This window comes from Phyllostomus hastatus, unplaced genomic scaffold (assembly GCF_019186645.2).
Source record: "Phyllostomus hastatus isolate PE091 unplaced genomic scaffold, TTU_PhHast_1.1 phas_scaffold_78, whole genome shotgun sequence".
Lineage (NCBI taxonomy): Eukaryota > Metazoa > Chordata > Mammalia > Chiroptera > Phyllostomidae > Phyllostomus > Phyllostomus hastatus.
In genome coordinates this window covers 60,851,605-60,877,289 of record NW_025334041.1, presented here as the reverse complement: position 1 = coordinate 60,877,289, position 25,685 = coordinate 60,851,605, and the positions used below count along the sequence as shown (strand labels likewise).

The 25,685-nt window shown below is 37.4% G+C and overlaps 1 protein-coding gene across 1 annotated transcript in view; it reads right to left on the bottom strand.

Annotated features, from left to right (window-relative positions):
- Positions 1-25,685, bottom strand: part of SLC9A2 (solute carrier family 9 member A2) — a 104,787-nt gene that overhangs the window by 51,500 nt on the left and 27,602 nt on the right. Inside the window, exons 2-3 of the mRNA XM_045828360.1 lie at positions 16,271-16,734; positions 9,530-9,780 (exon numbers count right to left, since the gene is read on the bottom strand). Coding sequence (XP_045684316.1) covers positions 9,530-9,780; positions 16,271-16,734 — 715 coding nt within the window. The remainder of the gene's footprint in view (positions 1-9,529; positions 9,781-16,270; positions 16,735-25,685) is intronic.

Here is a 25,685-nt window from a genome sequence, read left to right as displayed (position 1 = left end):
TTCTAAAAAATTGTTGTGTGTATACAGGGGATGGTGTGGATGTTGGAATGGAGATGAATTTGAAGTTTAAAAGTTCAAACTAGAAATAAGCTGATGTGGTCTGTTTGTTCTCCATTTAAAGAGGCTTTAAGACCAATTGGATTTGCATGGAAGACAGACCAGGGAGTGTGTATTAATATAGGTTGCATTATCTGATTAGTTTGTTGAAGCTCCATGTCACAGTCCTACATTAAGAAAAATATTCAGCAAACATGAGACTGGTCTATGAAAAATGAGTAAAAGAAACCTATCTTACTCATATGTACATATATATATGCATGCATACAAATGATGCTTTGTGTATGTTTTATGGATGCCCTGCATTATCACGTGTTCTTTTTGGAGAACACCAGTACACTTGAACATTCTGTAATAATGAATAATCTGGGGCATAAAGCTATGATTTCATGTGACTGTATCTTGAATAGATGGTCTCTTAAATGCTACAAATGCTGGGCATAACAAGGGAAACCAGGGCAGAAGTTTCAAAATTAAAAGCAAAGGCATGCTTTCCTAGTTTTCCCAAAGTTTTAAGTAGATGATTACGGCTGACTTACACAAAGAAAGAAGAAAGAAAGTGTTCTTCACCTTTTCACCAGTGACAAGTGACTGACTGAATCAGCACAGCCAGCCCAGCCTGCTCAGAGCACCATTACTGCGCCTATCACCCTGGAAATTCCTGTTGAATTTTCATGTTAAAAATTCATTAAAATGTTCTTGTTTTGATTTATAAAGTGGATACTAGGACATATCTTCTACTGGCCTGATAAGTGGAAACCCAGGCTTTACATATCACCCTCCAGCTCTGTTTCTGACTACCTAAGCCTCAATTTAGTCATTCATAACATGAGACTAATAATTACCATTTATTTCTTTGTAATGATTCTAGAGTAATTGAAACAGCAAATAGAATATATTTTAAGTGCCCTCAAGGGAGGAACACTAAGGAATTATTAATCCATAAAAACAAAACTAAGTAATATCAATGCCCACTCTCCTATCTGAAGATGCATTTAGTCATTTTTTGAAATTCCTGGAGCACATCAAAGAAAAATCAGCATTTCCTCCACAGGCAGGCTGCAAGCTTGTGTAGAAACCAAACATTTCTCTCTTCAGGACAATGTGTTCAGTGGTTCCACTGACTGGAGCACAGAGGGATGATAAGGGTACAAGGCAAGGACCAGAAAAAAGCCTGAATTTCCACAGAGGGAAAGAAAGTCTCACTTCAGTTCACTGTGTTATGTGCTTGAGTGCAGGAATCACTGTAGGTATCTGTTAGTGTCCTTGGGTAAAGAAAGGACAATTGGCAATCACTAGTATTCTATTTCTGATTATTTTTCTGAATAAAGCCAAAAACATGAGACAAGACATGAATTTCTAAAATCAATAAATATTTAGCTACCTCTATATCTCCTACTATAGTGCTATGATATTCAAAAGTGCCCAATGCCATTAGATGTGAAGTTTCTTGTTCAGGAGACTATAAATACTTTCCCTTAACTTTAGCTCCAGTGTTGTAGAAATGCATTATGAAACACACACACACCCATACACACACACTTTCCCAACTGCAAAACTTATTGCAGTATAGAAATGAGCAGGAATATATTAGAAAACGGAGTTTTATCTACTCTCTTGGTGTTTGCTACTAAAGCCCTCCTAAACACACAGGGAGACATGACATATAAATAATTCATTAGCATTCAATTAGGTTCCAAATTATTAGAAGATACCACAAAGGGGAAACCAAACTTAAGAATACCCACAAGTCAGCTCTCCAAATAACTTATAAGATAGAGGAAGAGAAGAATGCTATAATTCTACCTTGTATAATTTATTTTTGTCACTGAAAATCATATCAAACCATAATTTCATGACACACACACACACAAATAACCATAGTGATATGCTTTGTGAATGCTAGAGGTACACTACTTCCAAAATCTTTCCAAAGTAATTAAAATGCTGAAATCCTGCCCAATGCTTCCTTACCTGAAAGGCTGATTGCATTTTTGAATCCAGGCCCACATCTTCTGTTACATAAAGGATGTTTCTTACTAGACTTTTGTATTAACTACCTACTCAAATGATTTAATTCTAGAAAAGACTCCTCAAGAGTCCACCAAAGCTTAGGCACAAGGGAATCCAGAATCTGCAAGGCAATCAGAAGAGGAAGGGAGAGGAAAGGGAGATGGATGGAAAAGGTACAGGAGAGAGGGAGAGAGGACAGCAGATAAAACTCAGGTAGAACAAGTTTCACAACTCCACATTTTACAAATTCTGAGAGAGGCATATTGATCTTTTTCTCAGCTCACTAATTGTCTAACCCTTTGGCCCATTCTCCTTTCTATATGGCTGAACATTCCTCTTAAGCAAAAAATGGAAATTACTGAGCATGCTCAGCACAGCATGTCACATGCCTTCTTTCTCATTAACCTTAAAATGTGTTTGTAAATTGAAAAAGAAAGTGCAATTAGCAAGAAGTATAATAGGAATTTCTAAACCCAGTACAATTCAAGTGTGGAAAAGTTACTAGTTCTATAAAAGACGTGTACATGGATATCTAATTTTAAGTGTATTATACTGTACTCTCCAATGTCCCAAGGTAAGTAAAGTAATTATACTGGGAAGTGCACACAATGTGCTTTTCAAAGGGGGGGCAGGCACATCTATGATTTATACCATACACACATATTACCTATGGTTAAATTTGAAATAGTATACTAATTATCCCACATTAGAAAACAGGGTGTTCCCAGCAAAGGCAGTCCTGAGAGGGAAGTTCATAATGATACAGACCAACTTAAAAAAGATAGAAACATTTCAAATAAACAACCTAACCCTTTACCTACAAGAACTTCAGGAACAACAAAGACAGCCCAGAGGAACTAACAGGAAGGAAATAACCAAGATCAGAGCAGAAGTAAATGACATAAAGAATAAAAAAAATTCAAAGGATTAATAAATACAGGAGCTGGTTCTTTGTAAAGATAAACAAAATTGACAAGCCTTTAAGCAGGCTCATCAAGAAAAAAAAGAGAGGACCCAAATAAACACAATCACAAATGAAAGAGAAGGGATTACAATTGATACCACAGAAATACAAAGGATTATAAAAAATTACTACAAAAAACCATATGCCAAGAAATTTGAAAACCTAGGTAAATGGACAAATTTCTAGAAAAAAATATAATTTTCCAAAACTGTAAGAAGAAGCAGAAAACCTGAAGATCAATAATAACAGCTGATGAAATTGAAGCAGTAATCAAAAAGCTCCCAACACACAAAAGCCCTGGACCAGATGGTTTCAAAGGAGAATTTTACAAAGCATTTAAGGATGAGCTAACCCCTATCCTTCACAGAGTATTCCAAAACATCAAAGAAGATGGAAGACTCCCAAACTCTTTTTATGAAGCCAGCATCATCCTAATCCCAAAACCAGATAAAGACATAACAAAGAAAGAAAACTTCAGGCCAGTATTGCTGATAAACATAGACCCTAAAATCTTCAACAAAATATTGTCAAACCATGTCCAGCAACACATTAAAAAGAACATACACCATGGCCAAGTGGGATTCATTCCAGGGATGCAAGGGTGGTACAATATTCATAAGTCCATAAGTTTAATACATTGCATAAAAAAATAAAAGACAAAAATCACATGATCATAGCAATAGATGTGGAAAATAGCATTTGATAAGGTTTTTATCATTTATGATAAAAACACTCAGCAAAGGGGGAATAGAGGGAGAATTCCTCAATATAATAAAGGCCATATACTAGAGACCTACAGCCAATATCATACTTAATGGACAAAAACTAAAAGCTTTCCTACTAAGATCAGGAAGAAGACAAGGATGTCCACTTTCACCACTCCTATCAACATAATTTTGGAAGTCTTAGCCATAGCAATCAGACAAGAAGAAATAAAAAATATCCAAAGATATTGGAAAGAAGGAAACAAAACTGTCATTGTTTGCAGATGACAGTATTCTATGTACATGATAGTGTGCATAGAAAATCCTACAGACTCCACCAAAAAACTACTCGACCTAATAAGTAAATTTGGAAAAACAGCTGGATACAAAATCAATATTTAGAAATCAAAGGAATTTTTGTACACCAACACTGAAATATTAGAAACAGAAATCAGGAAAAAATCCCATTTGATATAGAAACAAGAAAAATAAAGTACCTAGGAATAAACCTAACCAAGGATGTTAAAGATCTGTACTCAGAAAACTACTCAACACTAAGAAAGAAATTAAGGAAAACACAAACAAATAGAAGCATGTGTCATGCTCATGGATAAGAAGAATTAACATCATCAAAATGTCCATACTACCCAAAGCTATTTATAGACTCAATGCAATCCCTATTAAAGTACCAATGACATACTTCATAGACATATAACAAACATTTCAGAAATTTATATGGCACCATAAACATCCCCAAAGAGCTGCAGCAATTTTAAGAAGAACAAAGTAGGAGGGATCACAATACCTGATATTAAATTGTATTACAAGGCCACTGTAATCAAAACAGCCTGGTACTGGCATAGGAACAGACAGATAAACAAATGGAACAGAATACAGAGCCCAGAAATACACCCACGTCTCTATGGTCAATAAATATTTGACAAAGGAGGAAGAAGCATAAAATGGAGTAAAAATTGTGTCTTCAATAAATGGTGTTGGGAGATCTGGACAGCTACAAGCATAAAAATGAAACAATCACCAACTTACCATACAAAAAATGAATTCAAGGTGGATAAAAGGCTTAAATATAAGTCATAACACCATAAAAGTCCTAGAGAAGGTCATAGGCAGGAAAATCTCAGACATTCCACGCAGCAATATCTTCACTGATATGTCCCCTAAAGCAAGGGATGTAAAGGAAACAATAAAGAAGTGGGACCTCATGAAATTAAAAAGCTTCTGCATGGCTAAAGAAAACAGCATTAAAATGAAAAGAGAACCAACTATATGGGAAAACACATTTGCCAATGGTACCTTGGACAAGGATTTATTCTCCAAAATGTATAAAGACCTCACATGACTCCACTCCGGGAAGATAAACAACCCAATTAAAAAATGGGCAAAGGACTTGAACACACTTCTCCAACGAGGACATATAGAGGGCCCAGAGACATATGAAAAGATGCTCAGCATCACTAGCCATCAGAGAGATGCAAATCAAAACCACAATGAGATACCACTTCACACCAGTCAGAATGGCCATCATAAACAAATCAACAAGTGCTGGTGAGGATGTAGAGAAAAGGGAACCACAGTGCACTGTTGGTGGGAATGCAGACTGGTGCAGCCACTATGGAAAACAGTATGGAGTTTCCTCAGAAAACTAAAAATGGAACTGCCTTTTGACCTGGCAATTCCACTGTTGGGATTATATCTTAAGAACCCTGAAACACCAATCCATAAGAATCTATGCACCCCAATGTTCATAGCAGCACAATTTACAATGGCTAAGTGCTAGAAGCAACCTAAGTGCTCATCAGTAAATGAGTGGATCAAAAAACTGTGGTACATTTACACAATAGAATAGTACACAGCAGAAAGAAAGAAGGAGCTCCTGCCCTTTGCAACAGCATGGATGGAACTGGAGAGCATTATCCTAAGTGTAATAAGACAGGCAGTAAAAGACAAATACCATATGATCTCACCTTTAAGTGGAACCTAATCAACAAAACAAACAAGCAAGCAAAATATAACCAGAGCCATTGAAATTAAGGACAACCTGACAGAAACCAGAGGGGAGGTGAGAGGGGATAATGTGGGGGGAGGAGTGGGAAGAGTTATCAGGAACAACTATAAAGGTCACATGGGCAAAACCAAGGGGAGGGGGTGGAATCAGAGGAGGGAGGGGGGTTGGCTGGGGTGGTGGGGGAAGTGGTGGAGGATAAATGCAGACAACTGTAATTGAACAACAATAAAACAATTTAAAAATTTTAAATAAATAAATTAAATAACTTTTTAAGTAGTCATATTACAATATAGAAATATATCAAATCAACACACTGTACACCTTAAACATAGACAATGCTATATGCCAATTATGTCTCAATAAAAATATAAATAAATAATAAGAATTTTAAAAAGAAAACAGGGTGTTACTTAGCACACTCTGCAACATGGGTGTGAATGGAATTCTAGATCCAAAACTGTTTAAATCTCCTGTGATGTCTTACTTTATGGTCAGTTTATTATTCAATGCACAATGTACAATCACAATAGTAGTTTAAATGTGATAAAGGACTTTTCTGTACACTAAGTTGTAAAATAAATGTTTACTTTGAAGTGGAAAATGAAAGTAATGTTTTTCATCCAACAACAAACTACAGTAGAGAATGACTTGTGCTAGTTACCAGGAATATGTGGCTTTATTTGCTCTGGTTTCCCATTTCCCAGAGCAAGTAAACCCATCTTCACAGGAGATCAGGACTTGTAGCACCAGCCTTCCAACCTCTGGGCCTCATAGTCATTTCCAAGCAGAGATGCACCAGGACACAAACCTCATCCAATACTCCAACTGTCCCAATATACTGGATTGCTCTATCACAATTCCTGCCCTTGAACATCAAGGAAATTGAAAAGCATATTTAGAGAACTGTGTGGGTGCTCTATGACATTTAAATATGCATATCATAGAAATATAGTTAAGGTTCTAGTCAACACAAATTGTTGCTAGATTACTGCTGGGAAACTAGACACAAGCCCCACCCCATCATTTTTTAGGAACCTGATAACTAGGGCGTTATACCCTTTCAATGACACTGGTCAAAAAAGAGTGAGGAAACTGGAAGTCATACAAATGATATGAATAGCAACCACGAAGATGCTGAACATTGCATTACTGAGTGAAACTGGATTAATATGTTGCTTTATTTAGGTTCTCTGTGAAACAGAAAACCACCCAACTCTGATTTATGACTATCATTATAATTGGATTCATCTCCTTGTACAGAAGCACTTGACTTTCTCCACCATAAATTTCATCTGCATCTGACAAAAAAGTGTAATAAGAGGCAGAAAACAAAATATTCCTTAAACAAAGCATTACCTAAATATGCAAGAGAAAACTTCCAGAACTAGACCTATGTTTACAACAGCAAAACTCTGAAAAAGTATAGCAGGCCTTTGCATAGAGTCTAGCATATATTAAGCTGTAAATAAATGTTTGTCAAAATATAAATATTTAAAGGCATTGCATTATTAAGTATTTCTCACTGACACCATGCTGGGTGTGAAAACACTATACTAGGCTTATTTTTGGAAGCTACAAAAACATCCACATTCAATGAGTAGCCTCCTTCAAAGTGACCCTCCAAAGGCTAACACTGGATCCGAACACCACAAGTCTTCAGCCAACTTGTGAAACCTTTTGAGAACATCCTTCTGAATCAATTAATGAATGATACACTAACTGTATCTTCAATAGGAAGTAATTTCTTGCCTTTATATTTCCTGCTTTATAACTATCCTCTTTATTTAAAAAGCTAAACTAAAATTACATGATTCATGTTTTATGCATTAAATATTGCTATGAATGGCATTAAGCTATTAATTAAAATGAAATCTATCACCCAGAATGAAGATTTTCTACTACTAAATTATTCAAATGGATTCACATAAACATTACCAGAACTCCAAATATAGTTTAGGTGATTCAACTTTGTTGCAATAAGTTTAGAGCATTGTTCTAACACATAGACATCACTAAATGCACATCAGCTCAGAAAATTCTTGGTACCTGGCAGTCAACCCCAACAGCTGTATTACCATATTTCATATAAGACCCAACAGGCAACATTTAAGTAGTCTTCCATCTAATACCAAACTGCTTCTGCATAAATCTAGCTGATGTATGTTTTCATTTCTTTGAAACAGAGTAATAAAAAGCTATTTTTAGTTGTTCTTAAAAGAAAATAATTAATTGGGTTGTTTTCCTTCCTGGAGTGGATTCATGTGAGTTCTTTATATATTTTACAGATTAAACCCTTGTCCGAGGTTTCATTGGCAAATATGTTTTCCCATACACTTGGTTCTCGTTTCATTTTAATGCTGTTTTCTTTAGCCATGAAGAAGCTTTTTATTTTGATGAGGTCTCATTTATTTCCTCTTTCCTTTATGTCCCTTGCTCTATTGCTGAATGGCATATCTCAGACTGTCCTGCCTATGTTCTCCTCTAGGACTTTAATGGTATCATGGCTTATATTTAAATCTTTTACCCACCTTGAATTTATTTTTGTGTATGGTGTAAATTGAAGATAAAATTTCATTTTTTTACAAGTAGCTGTCCAGTTCTCTCAACACCATTTGCTGAAGACACAATTTTTACTCCATTTTATGCTTCTTTCCCCTTTGTCAAATATTAATTGAACATAGAGACTTGAGTTTATTTCTGGGCTCTCTGCTTTGTTCCATTGATCTATGTGTCTGTTCTTATGCCAGTACCAGGCAAAGGACCTGAACAAACACTTCTCCAATGAGGACAACAAGAGGGCCCAGAGACATATGAAAAGATGCTCAGCATCACTAGCCATCAGAGAGATGCAAATCAAAACCACAATGAGATACCACTTCACACCAGTCAGAATGGCCATCATAAACAAATCAACAAGTGCTGGTGAGGATGTAGAGAAAAGGGAACCACAGTGCACTGTTGGTGGGAATGCAGACTGGTGCAGCCACTATGGAAAACAGTATGGAGTTTCCTCAGAAAACTAAAAAATGGAACTGCCTTTTGACCTGGCAATTCCACTGTTGGGATTATATCTTAAGAACCCTGAAACACCAATCCATAAGAATCTATGCACCCCAATGTTCATGGCAGCACAATTTACAATGGCTAAGTGCTAGAAGCAACCTAAGTGCTCATCAGTAAATGAGTGGATCAAAAAACTGTGGTACATTTACACAATAGAATAGTACACAGCAGAAAGAAAGAAGGAGCTCCTGCCCTTTGCAACAGCATGGATGGAACTGGAGAGCATTATCCTAAGTGTAATAAGACAGGCAGTAAAAGACAAATACCATATGATCTCACCTTTAAGTGGAACCTAATCAACAAAACAAACAAGCAAGCAAAATATAACCAGAGCCATTGAAATTAAGGACAACCTGACAGAAACCAGAGGGGAGGTGAGAGGGGATAATGTGGGGGGAGGAGTGGGAAGAGTTATCAGGAACAACTATAAAGGTCACATGGGCAAAACCAAGGGGAGGGGGTGGAATCAGAGGAGGGAGGGGGGTTGGCTGGGGTGGTGGGGGAAGTGGTGGAGGATAAATGCAGACAACTGTAATTGAACAACAATAAAACAATTTAAAATTAATAAATTAATAAAATAAAAATATAAAAAATGTAATTAAACCTACTTTTTATATAACTTATTTAACATGTTTACTTAGAACACATAAACTTAGTGAAATGTCATCATTATTTGCTTTTAACAAAGAATTAAATACTTACGCCATGATACCTGAGAGGTGAAACATTTCTGCTGTAATATAGGACAAATAACTGTACAGGAAGACAAAGAGTGGCTCAATCACCCGTATGTTATGTGTGAACCGAGTCGTAAATGCCGCTATAAATCCCAGGAAGATGCCAATCAATATGCCACCAATCCCTACAACAAAGAAGTTGGCAATCCCAGCAAATATGTCAATGGTCTCAATGGTTTTCATCAGGCAGAAAGACTTGAACAAGTTGTACAGGACCTGCCAGAGAAAGAGAGTGCACTGTCAAGACTCCTACCCACTTATCATCATCACTGTGGCCATAGAACACTCCACCTATCCTTCTAGAAAGGACATTTCTTCTGTGTACAAAGTGGATAGTTAATAGCAAAGACTGTGTATTTATTTATTTTAATATTATAGTTAATAGCTTTAAAAAGGCTTTCAGAACAGAATATTGTCAGGAAAACTTTTTCTATAAGTGACTGAGAGAAGACTTCAACATTATTGTCCAATTTACTCCTAAAACACTATTTTCAGATACCATCTAGAAGATTCTTTTGAATCAGTTGGTTGCCATCCAACACACCCTACTTGTATTACTGCTGCCTGTGGCTGCTGCTGTGAACTTAGTTACCTTTGAAGAACCAATTGTGGAGCAATGCCATGGAAGAACCCACCCATCAGTACAGGTGACCTACCTAAGGACACCCTCCTCCCAGAACACCAAGGGCCTCCCTCCTAACTCCTCCTCCTCTCCCTGCACATACATATCTGACATATCATTGACACCCAAAGGAACTTTCTCAAAGAGGCCACAACCTGTGTGGTGTGTGTGCACATGTGTGCATATGTGCGTGTGCAATAACTATATGTATTTTGTGCATCTAAAGTGATGACACTATACTGTTGCTTGGTTTCTCAAAATTCTATAGTCTTTACATAGTTTTACTTTAACTAAAGCTTCAAAATGCTAGACACTTCACATCTGCTGAGTAAAATGCTTTAAACACATTTCTGAGAGCCACTAAGCCAACTGAAATGTGAAGTGACGGCTTGCACCCTACCACTTCTTCCACAAACCAGAAAGTAAAAAACAAGCCAAATAGGTACCCTACTTATTTTGCAGTGACATTTACAGCCAGAATCTCCATGGAAACTGGGTGACGAGATACTGAGGACACAGGCCTTTTAGAGTATAGGGAATGCTACCCTCTTACTTGGGTTGTGAGAAACTCAAAATTGAACGTACTCACCCACAGTCACATAATACATCAGGCGCAATACCAGAACTCAGGACTCCTGACTTATTAGGTAAGTCTTTTATGTGTCACCCATGGGAGAATGAGTCAGAATCTCCCTGGAGAAAATCCATTTCATTTTTTCCTACCTCACCAATGATCCTTTATATCTACCACATTGCAGGTTTTGTGGGGTGTTTTTTTTTTCATTCTTTTCTACTGGATCATAAACTCCTTGTTGTCAAGCATCACATCTTGTTATGATTTATTTGTTCCATGTTGCCTAGTAGATGACAATAAATTTCTGTTGGTTTTGGAAAAAAACTGGATTAATACTTAGAAAGCGGTGAGCTTTTCTTTTTTTCCCAATTGTTGGTGTAACACTCAAAGCATTTGGTAAAGTACTACCAAGAGATGACTTGAATAAGAGAAGAAAAAAGTAACTCACTCTCCTGAGGACTTAAGTATCTTGAAGATATGTATCATCATTTGCCAGAAAAGAAACTAGCTTCAAGTAGCAGCTGCTCTCTACTTTAACCAGAGGCCTTCCGTACACATTGGATTTCATCAGCATCAACAAGCCACAATTGCTTCCTGTGAGAGGATCAGAGATGTACTATTTATACTCCTTCCCTCCAAGCAGCAAAAGCCAGGAGGTGATGGTCACCTGCTGCCTGAGGATCCAGACAGATATCTGGCACTTGGGCATTGCAATTCTGTCCCCTCCCTGCCTCCCACCTGCAGCAGAAAATCACAGCTCTCTGTTCTCTAATGCCCCTCCTGCTACCACAAGACTCACTTCCTCTAAATTCTGCCATTCCATTTTCCACTCTTAAGTTTAAATTCTTTGACTGCCAGATTTTGGAAAGCTCCACACACCTGGCACATCTTTTTAAAAAAATGCTTTCCAACACCCTTTAAGTCTGGGAGAGGGTCTCATCACCACTCCACAAAACATGCCATGCTTATTCATCTCTGGTTTTCTTCCTGTGGTTTCTCTTAGTAGAAACCCAGCCCCTAAATCTAGGCAGCCTTTATCTGTCTTTCATGGCCCAGCTGAAGCTGCTCTTCCTCTCAAGAGCCTGGATGGACTCCCATAGCTCTTGCAACTCACCCTTTTCTCTGTCCCTTGGCAACATAAAGACCTCCCAACCCATTCATTGTCTGCTGATATGCCATCTTGTGTTGCCAGGGTTTCTTGAGTGTCTACCTCATTTCCTAACACAATTAGAAATTCCCTTTGCACAGAACCTATGTCTCCTTCTCCTGTCTCTCATCGCCTCATCCCATCCCATCCAGCTGATTGGTGAGCCCTTCCTTCAAAAGAAGGAGTGACTGACATACAGTCATACTCTCTTCAGAGCCACTTTCCTGGCAGCTCAATCCAGCAAATCTATCCAACGTATATTCTGTTTTCATAGTCCTGTAGGTTTTGCAAAGAGTAGAGCTGAGGCACAGGCACTTCACTCTAGAAACACTGGTCAGAAGCTCCAGTTTGATCATTCTACTGCTTCAGCTTCCAGGGCAAAGTTACAAGGAAATATCTTAGGTAGAGACATTCCCTTGACAACCAGAAAGCTTTCCATATCTTCCCACCTGTTTGACACCAAACTTGAGACCTAGTGGTCAGAAAAAGATCAAGTTCTTTTTATTACCACTGGCCACAACGCCCTTTACTTCAGTTAAATCCTTTAATTTCACCACAAGGCAATCTATACAGAAAAATGCTTTTGGAATTATAATTTATATCTGTAAATGTATATGCATGTGTACTACAGTTATGTCTCAAGTCTGTCTGTGCAAAGCGGACCTCAGTTGACACCTGTATTTTTAGAAGACTGAAATGCCAGTGATGTCTATTTGCTAACTTCTGTAATGGGCTCATTTGACAGCTGCGTACTTTCAAATATTTCCACTCATTATTATATTTTTAAAACACTTATTGATACTAAAGTTAGAAATTATCTGTTTTGAATTCAGATTTAAAATGTTCAATAATTCAGAGAAACCATAATGCAAAATGTAAACAATTCAAAGTTTTTTACCAGAATATTTCTGTTCCAGAAAAGTAGTTTTTAGGTAAACTTTTCTGATGTGAAACACAAAGAATAATCATTTTGGGGTAAGAAATTTTGTATCTATTCAGATATTTGCAAAAGCAAAATAAAGTGCTAAGTGGTCACTTTTACCCTCCAACTTCCTGAAGTTCCCCTGCACATTGCATAGTGACTGGCCATAAGAGTGAATCCCTTGCCTCTTTCCAAAGAGCCAGCTCCCCTTAACCAAGCTTAGTTATGGTAGATTGAAGAAACTTTAAGTCTTCTTGGAAAATGTATTAGAATATTCAATGACTGTATTAACATATTCTAGAAATGATGTTGGAAATTACCATGTAAGCATATATCATTTGATTATGAACTACTTTTGAAATAAGGATTTCTCAAATAACTGGAAACTTCAATACTCTGCTTAATAAGGGAAATTTTAACTGTTTTCCTAAAATAGTCAGTATAAGGGAGAGCACAAAAATCCTTTTTAAGAAGCTCACCTTTATTTATTTTTTAAGATTTTATTTATTTGTTTTTTTAGAGAGAGTGGAAAGGAGAAGGAAGGAGAGGCAGAGAAACTTCAGTGTGTGAGAGAAACCTTGATGGGTTGCCTCTTAGCCTGCAACCTAGGCATGTGCCTTGATTGGGAATCGAACCAGTGACCTTTTGGTTCACAGGCTGGTGCTCAATCCACTGGGCCACACCAGACAGGGCACCTTTATTTATTTATTTATTTTTGGACTGTCATTTTTCCTGTTAATTTTAAACTACTATTACTCTGGAAAGCAACACAAAGTTTGACTGCAGTCATATACTCTCAATTTCTCTTTGCTTTGAGACATTTTAAGGTAGATTTTTTACCCTTCAACTCTTCTAGCACTACATTTAATTTACCATGACTTAGGAAAGGAGTTAATTGTGCTGCCCTACAATTTCACTCGCCATCTAGACTACATTTTTTAAGATTTTATTTATTTATTTTTAGAGAGGGAAGGGAGGGAGAAAGAGAGAGAGAGAAACATCAATGTGCGGTTGCTGGGGGCCGTGGCCTGCAACCCAGGCATGTGCCCTGACTGGGAATCAAACCTGCGATGCTTTGGTTTGCAGCCTGTGCTCAATCCACTGAGCTATGCCAGCCAGGGATAGACTACATTTTTAACATTAATTCTCTCTGTTAATCTCCACCCTTCTGGTTGCAACTCATAGTTACTCATCATTTTCATTGTATGCAGTATGGTCCATCTTTTTTATATCTTTCTCTATACCATGAGTTTCTTAAACCTCTCCTTGAGTCAAGACTAGATGAACAAGTCAAAAAATCTTCCATAAAACATGCCTACTCTATTCTTTGAGGGTACCTGTCTCAGAGGTAAAATCATAATTTTTATATCATATTTCTAATTATTTCTAACACCTGATGAATTCAATCCACTATTTGACCTGTTTAGGGAAAGAAATATTTGGTAGTTTATTCTTTAGCATTACGTAGGCAAACCACTGGGCATGTCCTTTTATCTTGTGGGTGTGGATTTAAGGGTCAACCCAGAGTATATAACCAAGGAAGGCTCTTTCATATAAAACCATCTAGTCATTCTGACTTATAGTCATTGGCCTTATAACAAGGGCTTCCACACCTAAAGAGCAGCTATGCCCTTTCTCTGCCCTTGCCTTCCTGCCTATTGTGGAATGACAGGCCCTCAATTTTGCCCATGGCCGTCTCTGGGTCAGTCCTCCCTCTGTCTCCAGAGAACCTCATTTGATGGCTTTGTACCTCTTGATAGGAAGCACAGGGTGTGCTCCTGGAAGGCCTGGAGCCTGCACACACTTTAAACAGTAGCTTAGCCAGATGGTCTCCTAAGATGTAATTCTGTACTAACTCAAAGAATCACTGAGGCACTTAAACGAGAAATCTTAGAAGAGAAGAGAAAGCAGTGTATAGGCATGGCTTATCATTCTGAAACTGACCTGACTTTGCTACCTGTTCTAGAAGGAAGCAGCAAAGTGTGATAATTTCTTTGCAAAGTTTTCTTTACAGTAAATAGATCTAAGAATGCCATATTGAACTTTCCACAGTCTCCCTGAACAAAAGTATATACCAAACATAATTCTAACATAAAACTTGATGCCTTCAGAAATTTAAAAAAGTTATAAAATGTCTTCCTTGTTGTGGCAGTTTTCCAGTTAAGATTTAAGATTGGTGAGTTAATGACTACTCACTGTTCATGAATAATAAAATAAATGAGGTAGATTTTGTTAATTGAGTTAACTCAGCTGTCTTAACACTGTCATAACATCCATTTTAAAAAATGGGAATTCTTGATTAATAAATTATTTTCTACAAAATTATATCCACATGGAGTTAATGGACACTCTTCAAGATGATATTATATGTAGTTCAGGGGGCTGAACCAGGGCTAACAGAGGATAATGTTTGGTTTCTATGTTAACTTTTAAATGAATCTTAAAAGTTAAGCATCTTAATAACAAGAATTAATGGAAGGGGTGATATGAATTACTTAAAGTACTTAAATACACTTTACTTAATAAACTTTCTCTCAATTTACTCAATTTTCTTGTTTGCAAAATGGGAAGAAGATATATTTCATAGGTTGTCAAAAATACCTGAGCACAAGGCAAGCATTCACAAAAGGTTAATGGTATCATCACTATCACCATTACTACTACAGAATTGTGACCACCATAAAAGAGCACCATCCATGCTCACTAACTGGGTACCCAATGCAGGGTCACCTGAGTGAGTTTAACTGGTGGGAAGCTCTTTGTAGGCCTATCCTCAGAAGACAGGGTGGGGGTAAATTCTGCTAACATTGTGATCATAACAGCCTATGACTCCAATTCTGTGTCAATTAATAAGAATTAAAAATAATTTGCATTTTTAATAAATACCCACTTATGGGAAAACAGTGGAGACCAGAAATATGCTGGCTGAGTAGCAACAAGTAAGTTAATTCTGTGATGAAAACTTTTCCTACAATCATAAAATAAAAAAACCTTCCCCAGAGAGAGAATGGCACTTAATATGTGTTATCTTTTGACTTGTATTATGCACATCATATACTAACAGCATTGCTTCTCACAGAGACTTTTGGGACCCAGAGTTCTTTAAATTCTGATCAAACACTACCACTTTTGAAAATGCTAAAATAAGAAATCTCAGTGATACAAAGTCACAATCATTGTTATGCTCTTCTGGCAAGCAAGAATCAGCAACATAATTTGCATGACCCAGTGCAAAATGAAAATGAGGGTCCCATTGTATAATGATAAATAAATATTAAACAATAAATAAACATTTTACTAAGAATTTCAAGACAGAGATAACAGAGCATTAAACTCAGTGAAGGGCCCTTCTAGCACTGGGCTGTTCCTGTCAGAAAGCAAATGTAGGTCTGCGGGCAGCCCCCACATATTGAAGAGGTGCAGGGTGAACACGTTACTCACCACTGTCACTGCATCATTCAGCAAGGACTCTCCAAAGACCAAGATGTAGAGTTGCTCGTTGACGTGAATGTTCTCGAAGACAGCAAGCACAGCCACGGGGTCCACGGCTGAGATTAAGCTGCCAAAGAGTAGGTTCTGGAGCAAAGTGATGTCACTCAGGCCAAAAGCTTCAATCTGGCAGATACCAAACAAGGACACCCCAATGCCGATGGAATTCCAAAGTGTCCCAACCACGGCATACCAAAAAATGGTGCCAATGTTCTCAAAGAATGGGCGAGTAGGCATGAAATAACCCGCATCAAGTACAATGGGTGGGAGGAGATATAAGAAAAATACATCCGTCTTCATCGCAGGGGGGGACTTTTCATCAACTCCAAAAATAATCCCACCTAGTAGAAGTCCAACCATTATGAGAAGGCAGCTCTCAGGCACAATTGTGGGCAACTTGTGATAGAGATGGAAACCTGTTTGGAAAAAAATAAAAACACAAAATTTGGTTTATGCAGGAATTATGGAGAAGACAAATATGTTCTCTTTGACATAGCCAACAGGTCCTATTTCAAAATCTCCCAGGTCAACATAATTGGCTATAGACTGGATTTACAGATTATGGTGCAAAAGTCTGACAATCCCCTTAAAACTATTCACAAAATACATTAAGTTCAAATTTCAATTTAAATCAGAAGTAGATTGCTATAGGTATGCAATATACAGTGCAGTTTGTATCTAAATTCCAATTGTTTCCTTAAATAAGACAATGCAACTTTATATTTCAAGCAATACAATGATTTCCAACACATTATCTGGTGTACCATCTCCTGTCATCTGCATAAAAATCTTAAGGAGTAGACGAGGCATACATTTTCAACCTTTTTTTAAAATTTAACTGGAAATGAAGGTTCAAAGGGATACAGGGTTTTGCCAAGGTATCTCGATCACATGACAGTTTTTGGATTACAACTGTCACCTATTATTGAGAAGAGTTTGTAATTTATTTAATATGTTTAATTTCAGAATCTTTCCTTTGGAATATTGAATATGTTTAATATTTCTGATGATTGCTCCTTCAGAGACATTGAAATCAATTCATCAAAGGTACATTGGATAACTACTGCATGAGGGATATAAACTTGCCATGATCTCCAATGTCAAAGAATCTCCAATCAACACAAATAAACAGATGTGTTTAGGATTTATGCTAACATAATGCACCTCATGATAAAGTCCCAATGAAGTGTTAGGGAAACAGAGCAGGTGGAAATTTGCTGAGGGAATGTGAATGAGGAAGAAGGTGGCAGGGCTTTACTGACAGAGAGATAGGCATTGAACTCATAGAGAAAGCATGAAGAGTCTCCCAAGGAGTGAAGAAGTGGAGAAAGATACCCATGCTCTCCTAATTGTTGGTGGGGCTCAAGTGTGGCTTTAATGCAGAGAGTCTATGTTAAGGAAAGGCCTATAGCAGAAAAGGAGGAGGGAAACATAGTTGCACCAGCACATGGGCAACATGGGAAGTAACTACACAAGAAGGACAGGGCTTAGTGAGGACAACTCTCATTAGCAAGGTTACAGTGAGTCATCCTGAAGGTTTGTCATACATTTTAGAGTTAAAGCAGCATTATAGAAATTATCTGACTTATAGGGAGATAATAGGAAAATAGAGTAAGACCTTAAAAAGTTACAATCACAGAGTTTTAAAAAGTAAATTCTAGCCCCAGCTGGTGTGGTTCAGTGGACTGAGTGCCAGCCTATGAACCGAGGGGTCTCAGGTTCAATTCTCAGATCGGGGCACATGCCTGGGTTGTGGTCCAGGTCCCTGGTAGGGGGCGTGTGAGACACAACCACACATTGATGTTTCTCTCTTTCTTCTTCCCTTCTCCTCTGTCTAAAAATAAATAAAATCTTTTTTTAAATTTTATTTATTTTTATTTTTTAGAGAGGAGAAGGAAAGGAGTGGGGGAGAGAAACATCAATGTATGGTTGTGTCTTGCACATCCCCTACCAGGGACCTGGCCCACAACCCAGGCATGTGTCCTGACTGGGAATTGAACCAGCAACCCTTTGGTTTGCAGGCCCAAGCTCAATCCACTGAGCTACACCAGCCAGGGCTAAATAAAATCTTTAAAAAAATAAAAATAAAAAGTAAATTCTTAAAAGCCTACAAATTGTATTCTAAGTCATAGCATGAAACAGTTTGTTTAAAAAATAATAATTTGAAGAGATTTAAAGAGCTAATTCTAAATAATTAAATTAGTATATTTATTTGGGTATTCAAAGCATCCCTCCAGCTTTGATTATTTTATTATTCATATTATAGCAGACTCTAATAATTGTTGGAGAACATATATATTCACCTCTTTCAGCAAGTTTTTTCCCATTACCTCTAGCCTATTGACCTCTCCATTAAACACAGAAATTAAGGAAGTTCATTGAAAACCATATCTTTGTAATCCCTCCTCATCTGACTCTTACTTCTGCAGCAACTTTCCCTGTAGAATAAGGATGTGCCAGTAACAATCTCCACAATCTCCTAGAGTCCATGTTCAATCAGCTCCCCAACTCCCTGTTTGGATCCAGCTCCCCAATTCCCTGTTTGTGGCGGTGGGCAAGTTGTTAACAGACTGAGGCCCAGTTTGTTCATCTGTAAAATGGGGACAATGCACCCACCACATAAATAACTGTAATAATAACTGAGCTGTGAGTTGCATGGCACTCACCACTGTGCCTACAATGTCACAAATGGCCCCTCTTCTACATGAAAAATGAAGAGAAACAGTTCTAAAGAAATGCACAGAAGCTGGGAACAGGATCCTCTGCAGGCAAACTGGAAAATAGGGAAGGCCTGTTTTTGAGAGATCTCACTTTCTCTTCATGACTTTTTTTTTGCTGGTTCTTTCCACGCAGCCTCAAGAATCCAGTGCTTTCATGTAGGGGTACCATCTGTCCCTGTGTTGAAAGGATATCCTGATTCCTAAGAATGGAGGGTGGGAAACCAGAGAGGTAAAAGAATAGAAGAAACAGACTGCTTTATTGCATCACACAGGCCAACACCTGCCATGTTCAGGTGATATGACTGATTGTAACCGGGAGCCCGGGCAACCAAGGCACAATCAAGGAAATCCAAGTGAAATGCAGCATAAATGCAGGACACAGTTAGAAGGGCCACTAGAATGAGTGTGCAAGAAGGTGTAGAGGAAGTGTGAAAGAGAACTCAGGTAATAGCAAATAGCAGGGGGAAAAACAGGAGAAAAACAAGAACATTTATTTAAGAAATCGTATCATATGCTTATATTTCAAAAATGCTACTCTCCTTTCTTTTAGAAATGCTTGGACCATTCACAGTTGGTCTGAGTGACCCTTGATTGAAATTGGACAGCAGTTAGAATCTACCCAGTTGCTCCACACACACAAGAAGAGATTAAACAAAAGACAGTCACAGGAATTCAGTGCTTTGGGGGGGGGAACATAAGCAGAGATATTCTTTGCTGGCATAAAAGATTTTGTGCATGAATATCTATACTTTTATGAATGACAAATGTCACACTTATCAGCAAGATAATTATTCAAAACAAAGCAAAAAGGTTTCTTAAATTTAATTGTTCACAGAATAAAACAAATAAATCATCATTTACAAATGTGTATGAATTTACAGCCCTCCCCACTTCCACCAAGTACTTCTTGAAAAGGAAATCAATTTGAATAGACAAAATTTGCTTTCCTGGGGTCATTATCCCACCTAATATTCTCAATAAATATATCAGTTTTGGGGAAAAAATCAAATAAAGTTTTTGGTGATTTTTACAAGGCTGAATATGAGTTACCATAGGTACTATCTACAGTTGAGCCCAGGTGTTGGCTAACTTTTCTTTCTATAAAGGCTCAGGTGGGATATGTGACCAGCTTGCAGGCCACACAGTACTGTGCTGTTGTACAAAAGTAGCCAGAAGTAATACTTCAATGAATGAGTTTGACTGTGTCCTAGTGAAACATTATTTATGGGCACAGACACTAGAATACAGTTTTATATGTTACAAAATATCATTCTTCTTTAGAATTTGTCTAATTACTTAAAAATAAAATTTTAAAAGCCATTCTTAACCTACAGGCCATCAGAACCAGTCTGGGGCCATATCTGGCCCTCAGCTGTGGTTTACCTGAACCTGGTTTAATTTGTTCTTTGTATTTTCTGCTAACTTCTACTTATAGCATTTGGAACCATTCACTTTTGACTACTAGTATATAAAAGTCTGTGAGACGGATTCTTTAAAATTTATTTTATTTTAATTGCAATATAAATTCACATATGGGATAGCAGATGTGACTAAAGGTCTCGTGTACAAAATGCATAGTTAAGACATTCCTCTCTTGGAGTGAATCGATTTTAATTTCTGCTTGCATATATCGTTGAAATTAAGTGAGCTAATCTAAAGATCTATGCATAACTAAACACAATGCAATTAATTCACAAAATTTTTTCACATTACTTAAAATAATCTTTTGATCAAATTCTGGGAAGGAAGCAAAGTGAGAAACACAGGAAATTTTCAGATAGCATAAGCCACAAAAGAGCAACAATGTAAAATTCTGAATCAGAGAAAACCACCACTACCACCAACAAAATGCACACAAAATAAATCTCAGAATATGCATAGTAGTGAGAGAAAGGAGACATTAACAGACATGGGTAGCAACAAAGCCCTCAATAAAGAGCACTAACTCTAGGTGAAGCCAAACACAAACTTTCTACAAAATGTCCATTTTTTCATAACACTTGTCTTTTTTAAAATTTTATTTTGTTGTTAAAGCACAATTGTCTATCTTTTACTCCCATCCCATCCCAGCCCACCCACCCAGCCCTCCCCACCTCCCTCCCATTCCCACCCGCCCCAGTTTTTGTCCATGTGTCCTTTATACTTGTTCCTGTAAACCCTTTTCCCCTGAAATTCCCTCCCCTCTCCCCTCTGAACAGTGTCAGCCCATTCTCTGTTTCAGTATCTTTGGTTATATTTTGCTTGTTTGTTTGTTTTGTTGTTTAGGTTCCTCTTAAAAGTGAGATCATATAGTAATTGTCTTTCAACACCTGGCTTATTTCACTTAGCATAATGCTTTCCAGTTCCATCAATGCTGTCTCAAAGGGTAGGAGCTCCTTCTTTCTCTTGCATAGCATTCCACTGTGTAAATGTACCATAGTTTTTTGATCCATTCTTTTACTGATGGGCACCTAGGTTGCTTCCAACACTTGACTATTGTAAATTGTGCTGCTATGAACATTGAAGTGTATTGGTTCTTTTGGATTGGTGTTTCACGGTTCTTAGGATATAATCCTAACAGTGGAATTGCCAGGTCAAAAGGCAGATCCATTTTTAGTTTTTTGAGAAAATTCCATACTGTTTTTCATAGTGGTTGTACCAGTCTGCAGTCCCACCAACAGTGTACTAGGGTCCCTTTTTCTCCACAACCTCTCCAACACTTGTTGTTTGTTGCTTTGTTTATGGTGGCCATACTGACTAATGTGGAGTGGTATCTCACTGTGGTTTTAATTTGCATCTCTCTAATAGCTAGGGATATTGAGCATCTTTTCATGTGTCTCTGGATCCTCTGTATGTCCTCCTTGGAGAAGTGTCTGTTCAAGTCTTTTGCCCATTTTTTACTTGGGTTGCTTGTCTTCTTAGAGTGGAGTCGTGTAAGTTCTTTATATATTTTGGAGATTAAACCCTTGTCTGACGTATCGTTGGCAAATATGTTTTCCCATACAGTTGGTTCTCTTTTTATTTAAATGCTGTTTTCTTTAGCTGTGCAGAAGCTTTTTATTTTGATGAGGTCCCATTTGTTTATTCTTTCCTTTATGTCCCTTGCTCTAGGGGACATCAGTAAAAATGTTGCTTCATGAAATAATCTGAGATTTTCCTGCCTATGTTCTCCTCTAGGACTTTAATAGTGTCATGGCTTACACTGAAATCTTTTATCAACTTTGAGTTTATTTTTGTGTATGGTGTAAGCTGGTGCTCCAGTTTAATTTTTTTTTTTTTGCATGTAGCTGTCCAGTTCTCCCACCACCATTTGTTGAAGAGGCTATTGATACCCATTTTATGTTGCTGCCCCTTTGTCAAATATTAATTGACCATAGAGACTTGGGTTTATTTCTGGGCTCTCTTCTGTTCCATTGGTCCATGTGCCTATTTTTATGCCAGTACCAGGCTGTTTTGATTATAGTGGCCTTGTAATACAGCTTGATATCAGGTATTGTGATCCCTCCTACTTTGCTTTCTTTCTCAAAATTGCAGCAGCTCTTCTGGGTCATTCATGGTTCCATATAAATTTTTAAAGTGTTTGTTCTATGTCTGTGAAATATGCCATTGGTACTTTAATAGGTATTGCATTGAGTCTGTAAATTGCTTTGGGTAGTACGGACATTTTAATGATGTTAATTCTTCCGATCCATGAACATGGTGTATGTTTCCATTTGTTTGTGTCTTCCTTGATTTCTTTCTTCAGTGTTGTGTAGTTTTCTGCATACAGGTCTTTTACATCCTTGGTTAAGTTTATTCCTAGGTATTTTATTTTTCTTTTTGCCATGTCGAATGGGATTTTTTCTTGATTTCTGCTTCTGCTGTTTCATTATTGGTATACAAAAATGCCTTTGATTTCTGGATATTGACTTTGTATCTCACTGTTTCACAAAATTAGTTTATTAGGTTGTGTAGTTTTCGGGCAGGGTCTATAGGATTTTCTACATGCACTATCATGTCATCTGCAAACAATGACAGTTTTGTTTCCTCCTTTCTGATTTGAATGTCTTTTATTTCCTTTTCTTATCTGATCGCTGTGGCTAAAATTTCCAATACTATATTGAATAGAAATGGTGAAAGTGGACCACTTTGTCTTGTTCCTGATCTTAGTAGGAAAGCTTTTAGTTTTTGCCCATTGAACATGATGTTGGCTGTAAGTCTCTCATATATGGCCTTTATTGTGGTGAGAAATGCTCCCTCTATCCCCACTTTGTTAAGTGTTTTATCATAAATGGGTGCTGTACCTTATCAAATGCTTTTTCTGCATCTATTGATATGATCATGTGGTTTTTGTCTTTGCTTTTGTTTATGTGATGTATTACATTTACTGATTTGCGAGTATTGTACCATCCTTGCATCCCTGGAATGAATCCCACTTGGTCATGGTGTATGATCTTTTTAATGTATTGTTGGATACGGTTTGACAGTATTTTGTTGAGGATTTTAGCATCAATGTTCATCAGCGATATTGGCCTGAAGCTTTCTTTCTTTGTTGTGTCTTAATCTGGTTTTGGGATTAGGATGATGCTGGCTCCATAAAAAGAGTTTGGGAGTCTTCCATCATTCTGGATATTTTGGAATAGTCTGTAAAGGATAGGGGTTAGCTCTTCCTTAAATGCTTTGTAGAATTCTCCTCTGAAACCATCTGGACCCAGACTTTTGTGTGTTGGGAGTTTTTTTATTACTGCTTCAATTTCATCTGCTGTTATTGATCTGTTCAGGCTTTCTGCTTCTTCACTGAGTTTTGGAAGATTGTGTTTTTCTAGAAATTTGTCCATTTCACCTAGGTTTTCACATTTCTTGGCACACAGCTCTTCATAGTAATTTACTACAGTCCTTTGTATATCTGTCGTGTCAGTTGTAATCTCTCCTCTTTCATGTTTGATTGTGTTTATTTGGGTCCTCTCTCTTTTTTTTCTTGATGAGTCTGCTTAAAGGTTTGTTGATTTTGTTTATCTTTTCAAAGAACCAGCTCCTGGATTCATTGATCCTTAGATCAATTCTAAGGATCCTTAGATCCTTAGAATTGTGCTTTTAGTCTCTATGTCATTTAATTCTGCTCTGTTCTACTTATTTCCTTCCTTCTACTTGCTCTGGACTGTCTTTGTTATTGTTCCTCAAGTTCTTGTAGACGTAGGGTTAGGTTGTTTATTTAAAATGTTGCTGTCTTTTTTAAGTAGGCCTGTATATCTGTGAACTTCACTGTCAGGACTGCCTTGGCTGTGTCCCATAAGTTTTGGGCTGTTGTGAGTTCAGTTTCATTTGCTTCCAGAAACTTTTTGATTTCTTCCCTAATTTCATTCTTGATCCATTAATTGTTTAATAGCATGCTATTTAATTTCCATGATTTTAAGTGTTTTGGGTTTTTTTCCTTGGGGTTGGTTTCTAGTTTCAGTCCCTTGTGGTTGGAGAAAATGCTTGTTATGATCTCAATTTGTTTGAATTTGTTGAGGCTTGCTTTGTGTTCTATCATGTGGTCTATCTTTGAAAATATTCCATGTGCATTTGAAAAGAATGTGTATTTCGCTTCTTTGGAATGAAGGACTCTATATATATATATGTTTAGTTCATTTCATCTAGGGCATTGTCCAATGCCACAATATCTTTGTTGATATTTTGTTTGGGAGATATATCCATTTTTGACAGTGGAGTGTTAAAATCTCCTACTGTAATTGTGTTGCTGTCAATATCTTTCTTGAAGTCGTCTAAGATTTCCTTTATGTATTTGAGTGTTCCTATGTTGAGTTCATATATATTTACAATGTTTATGTCTTCTTGGTGGATTCTTCCCTTGAGTATTATGTGGTGACCTTCTGGGTCTCTCATTATGGGCCTTTTTTGGAAGTCTATTTTGCCTGATGTGAGTATTGCTACCCTGGCTTTTTTTCCCCTATCCATTTGCTTGGAATATTTGTTTCTAGCCCTTCACTTTCAGTCTGTGTAGGTCTTTTGTCCTGAGGTGGGTCTCTTGTAGGCATCTTATTTGTGGGTCATGCTTTCTTACCCATTCAGCTATTCTGTCTTTTGATTGGAGCATTTAATCCATTTATGTTTAAGGTTATTGTTGATAGGTACTTATTCATTGCCATTTTTTTTACCTGTGTTCCCCCACCCCTCTCTCTTTTCCTTTCTTTCCTTAAAGCAGTCCCTTTAGCATCTCTTGCAGAGCTGGTTTGGTGGTGGTGTATTCTTTAAAATGTCCATTTTTAAGACAGCTTTAAAAAGTAATAACACTTACTATATCAATAAATATTTGCTGTATCTCTGTCCAGTAGGGAAAAAGTCAGTGCTTTAGCCACTGACCATGTGTGACCCAGAACTTGCTCCCCAAAATAGTCATTCTCAAAGCAACTCTGGGAAATATTGGATTTACAATAAAGAATGGTTAGCCAGGCCCACAGCCCATGTGGGTTCCAGGATGACTGAGTGCAGCCCAACACAAAATTGTAAATTAAACCATTCTGAGTTTTTTGTGTATGTGATTATAAGTTACAATATATTTAATATGTGGCTCAAGACAACTCTTCTTTCAGTGTAACCCAGAGCCGCCAAAAGTTTGGGCACCCCTGGAATTAACTCAAGCTTATTTGGCTGGGGAAAATGGTAAATATTTATGGAATACATTAAGT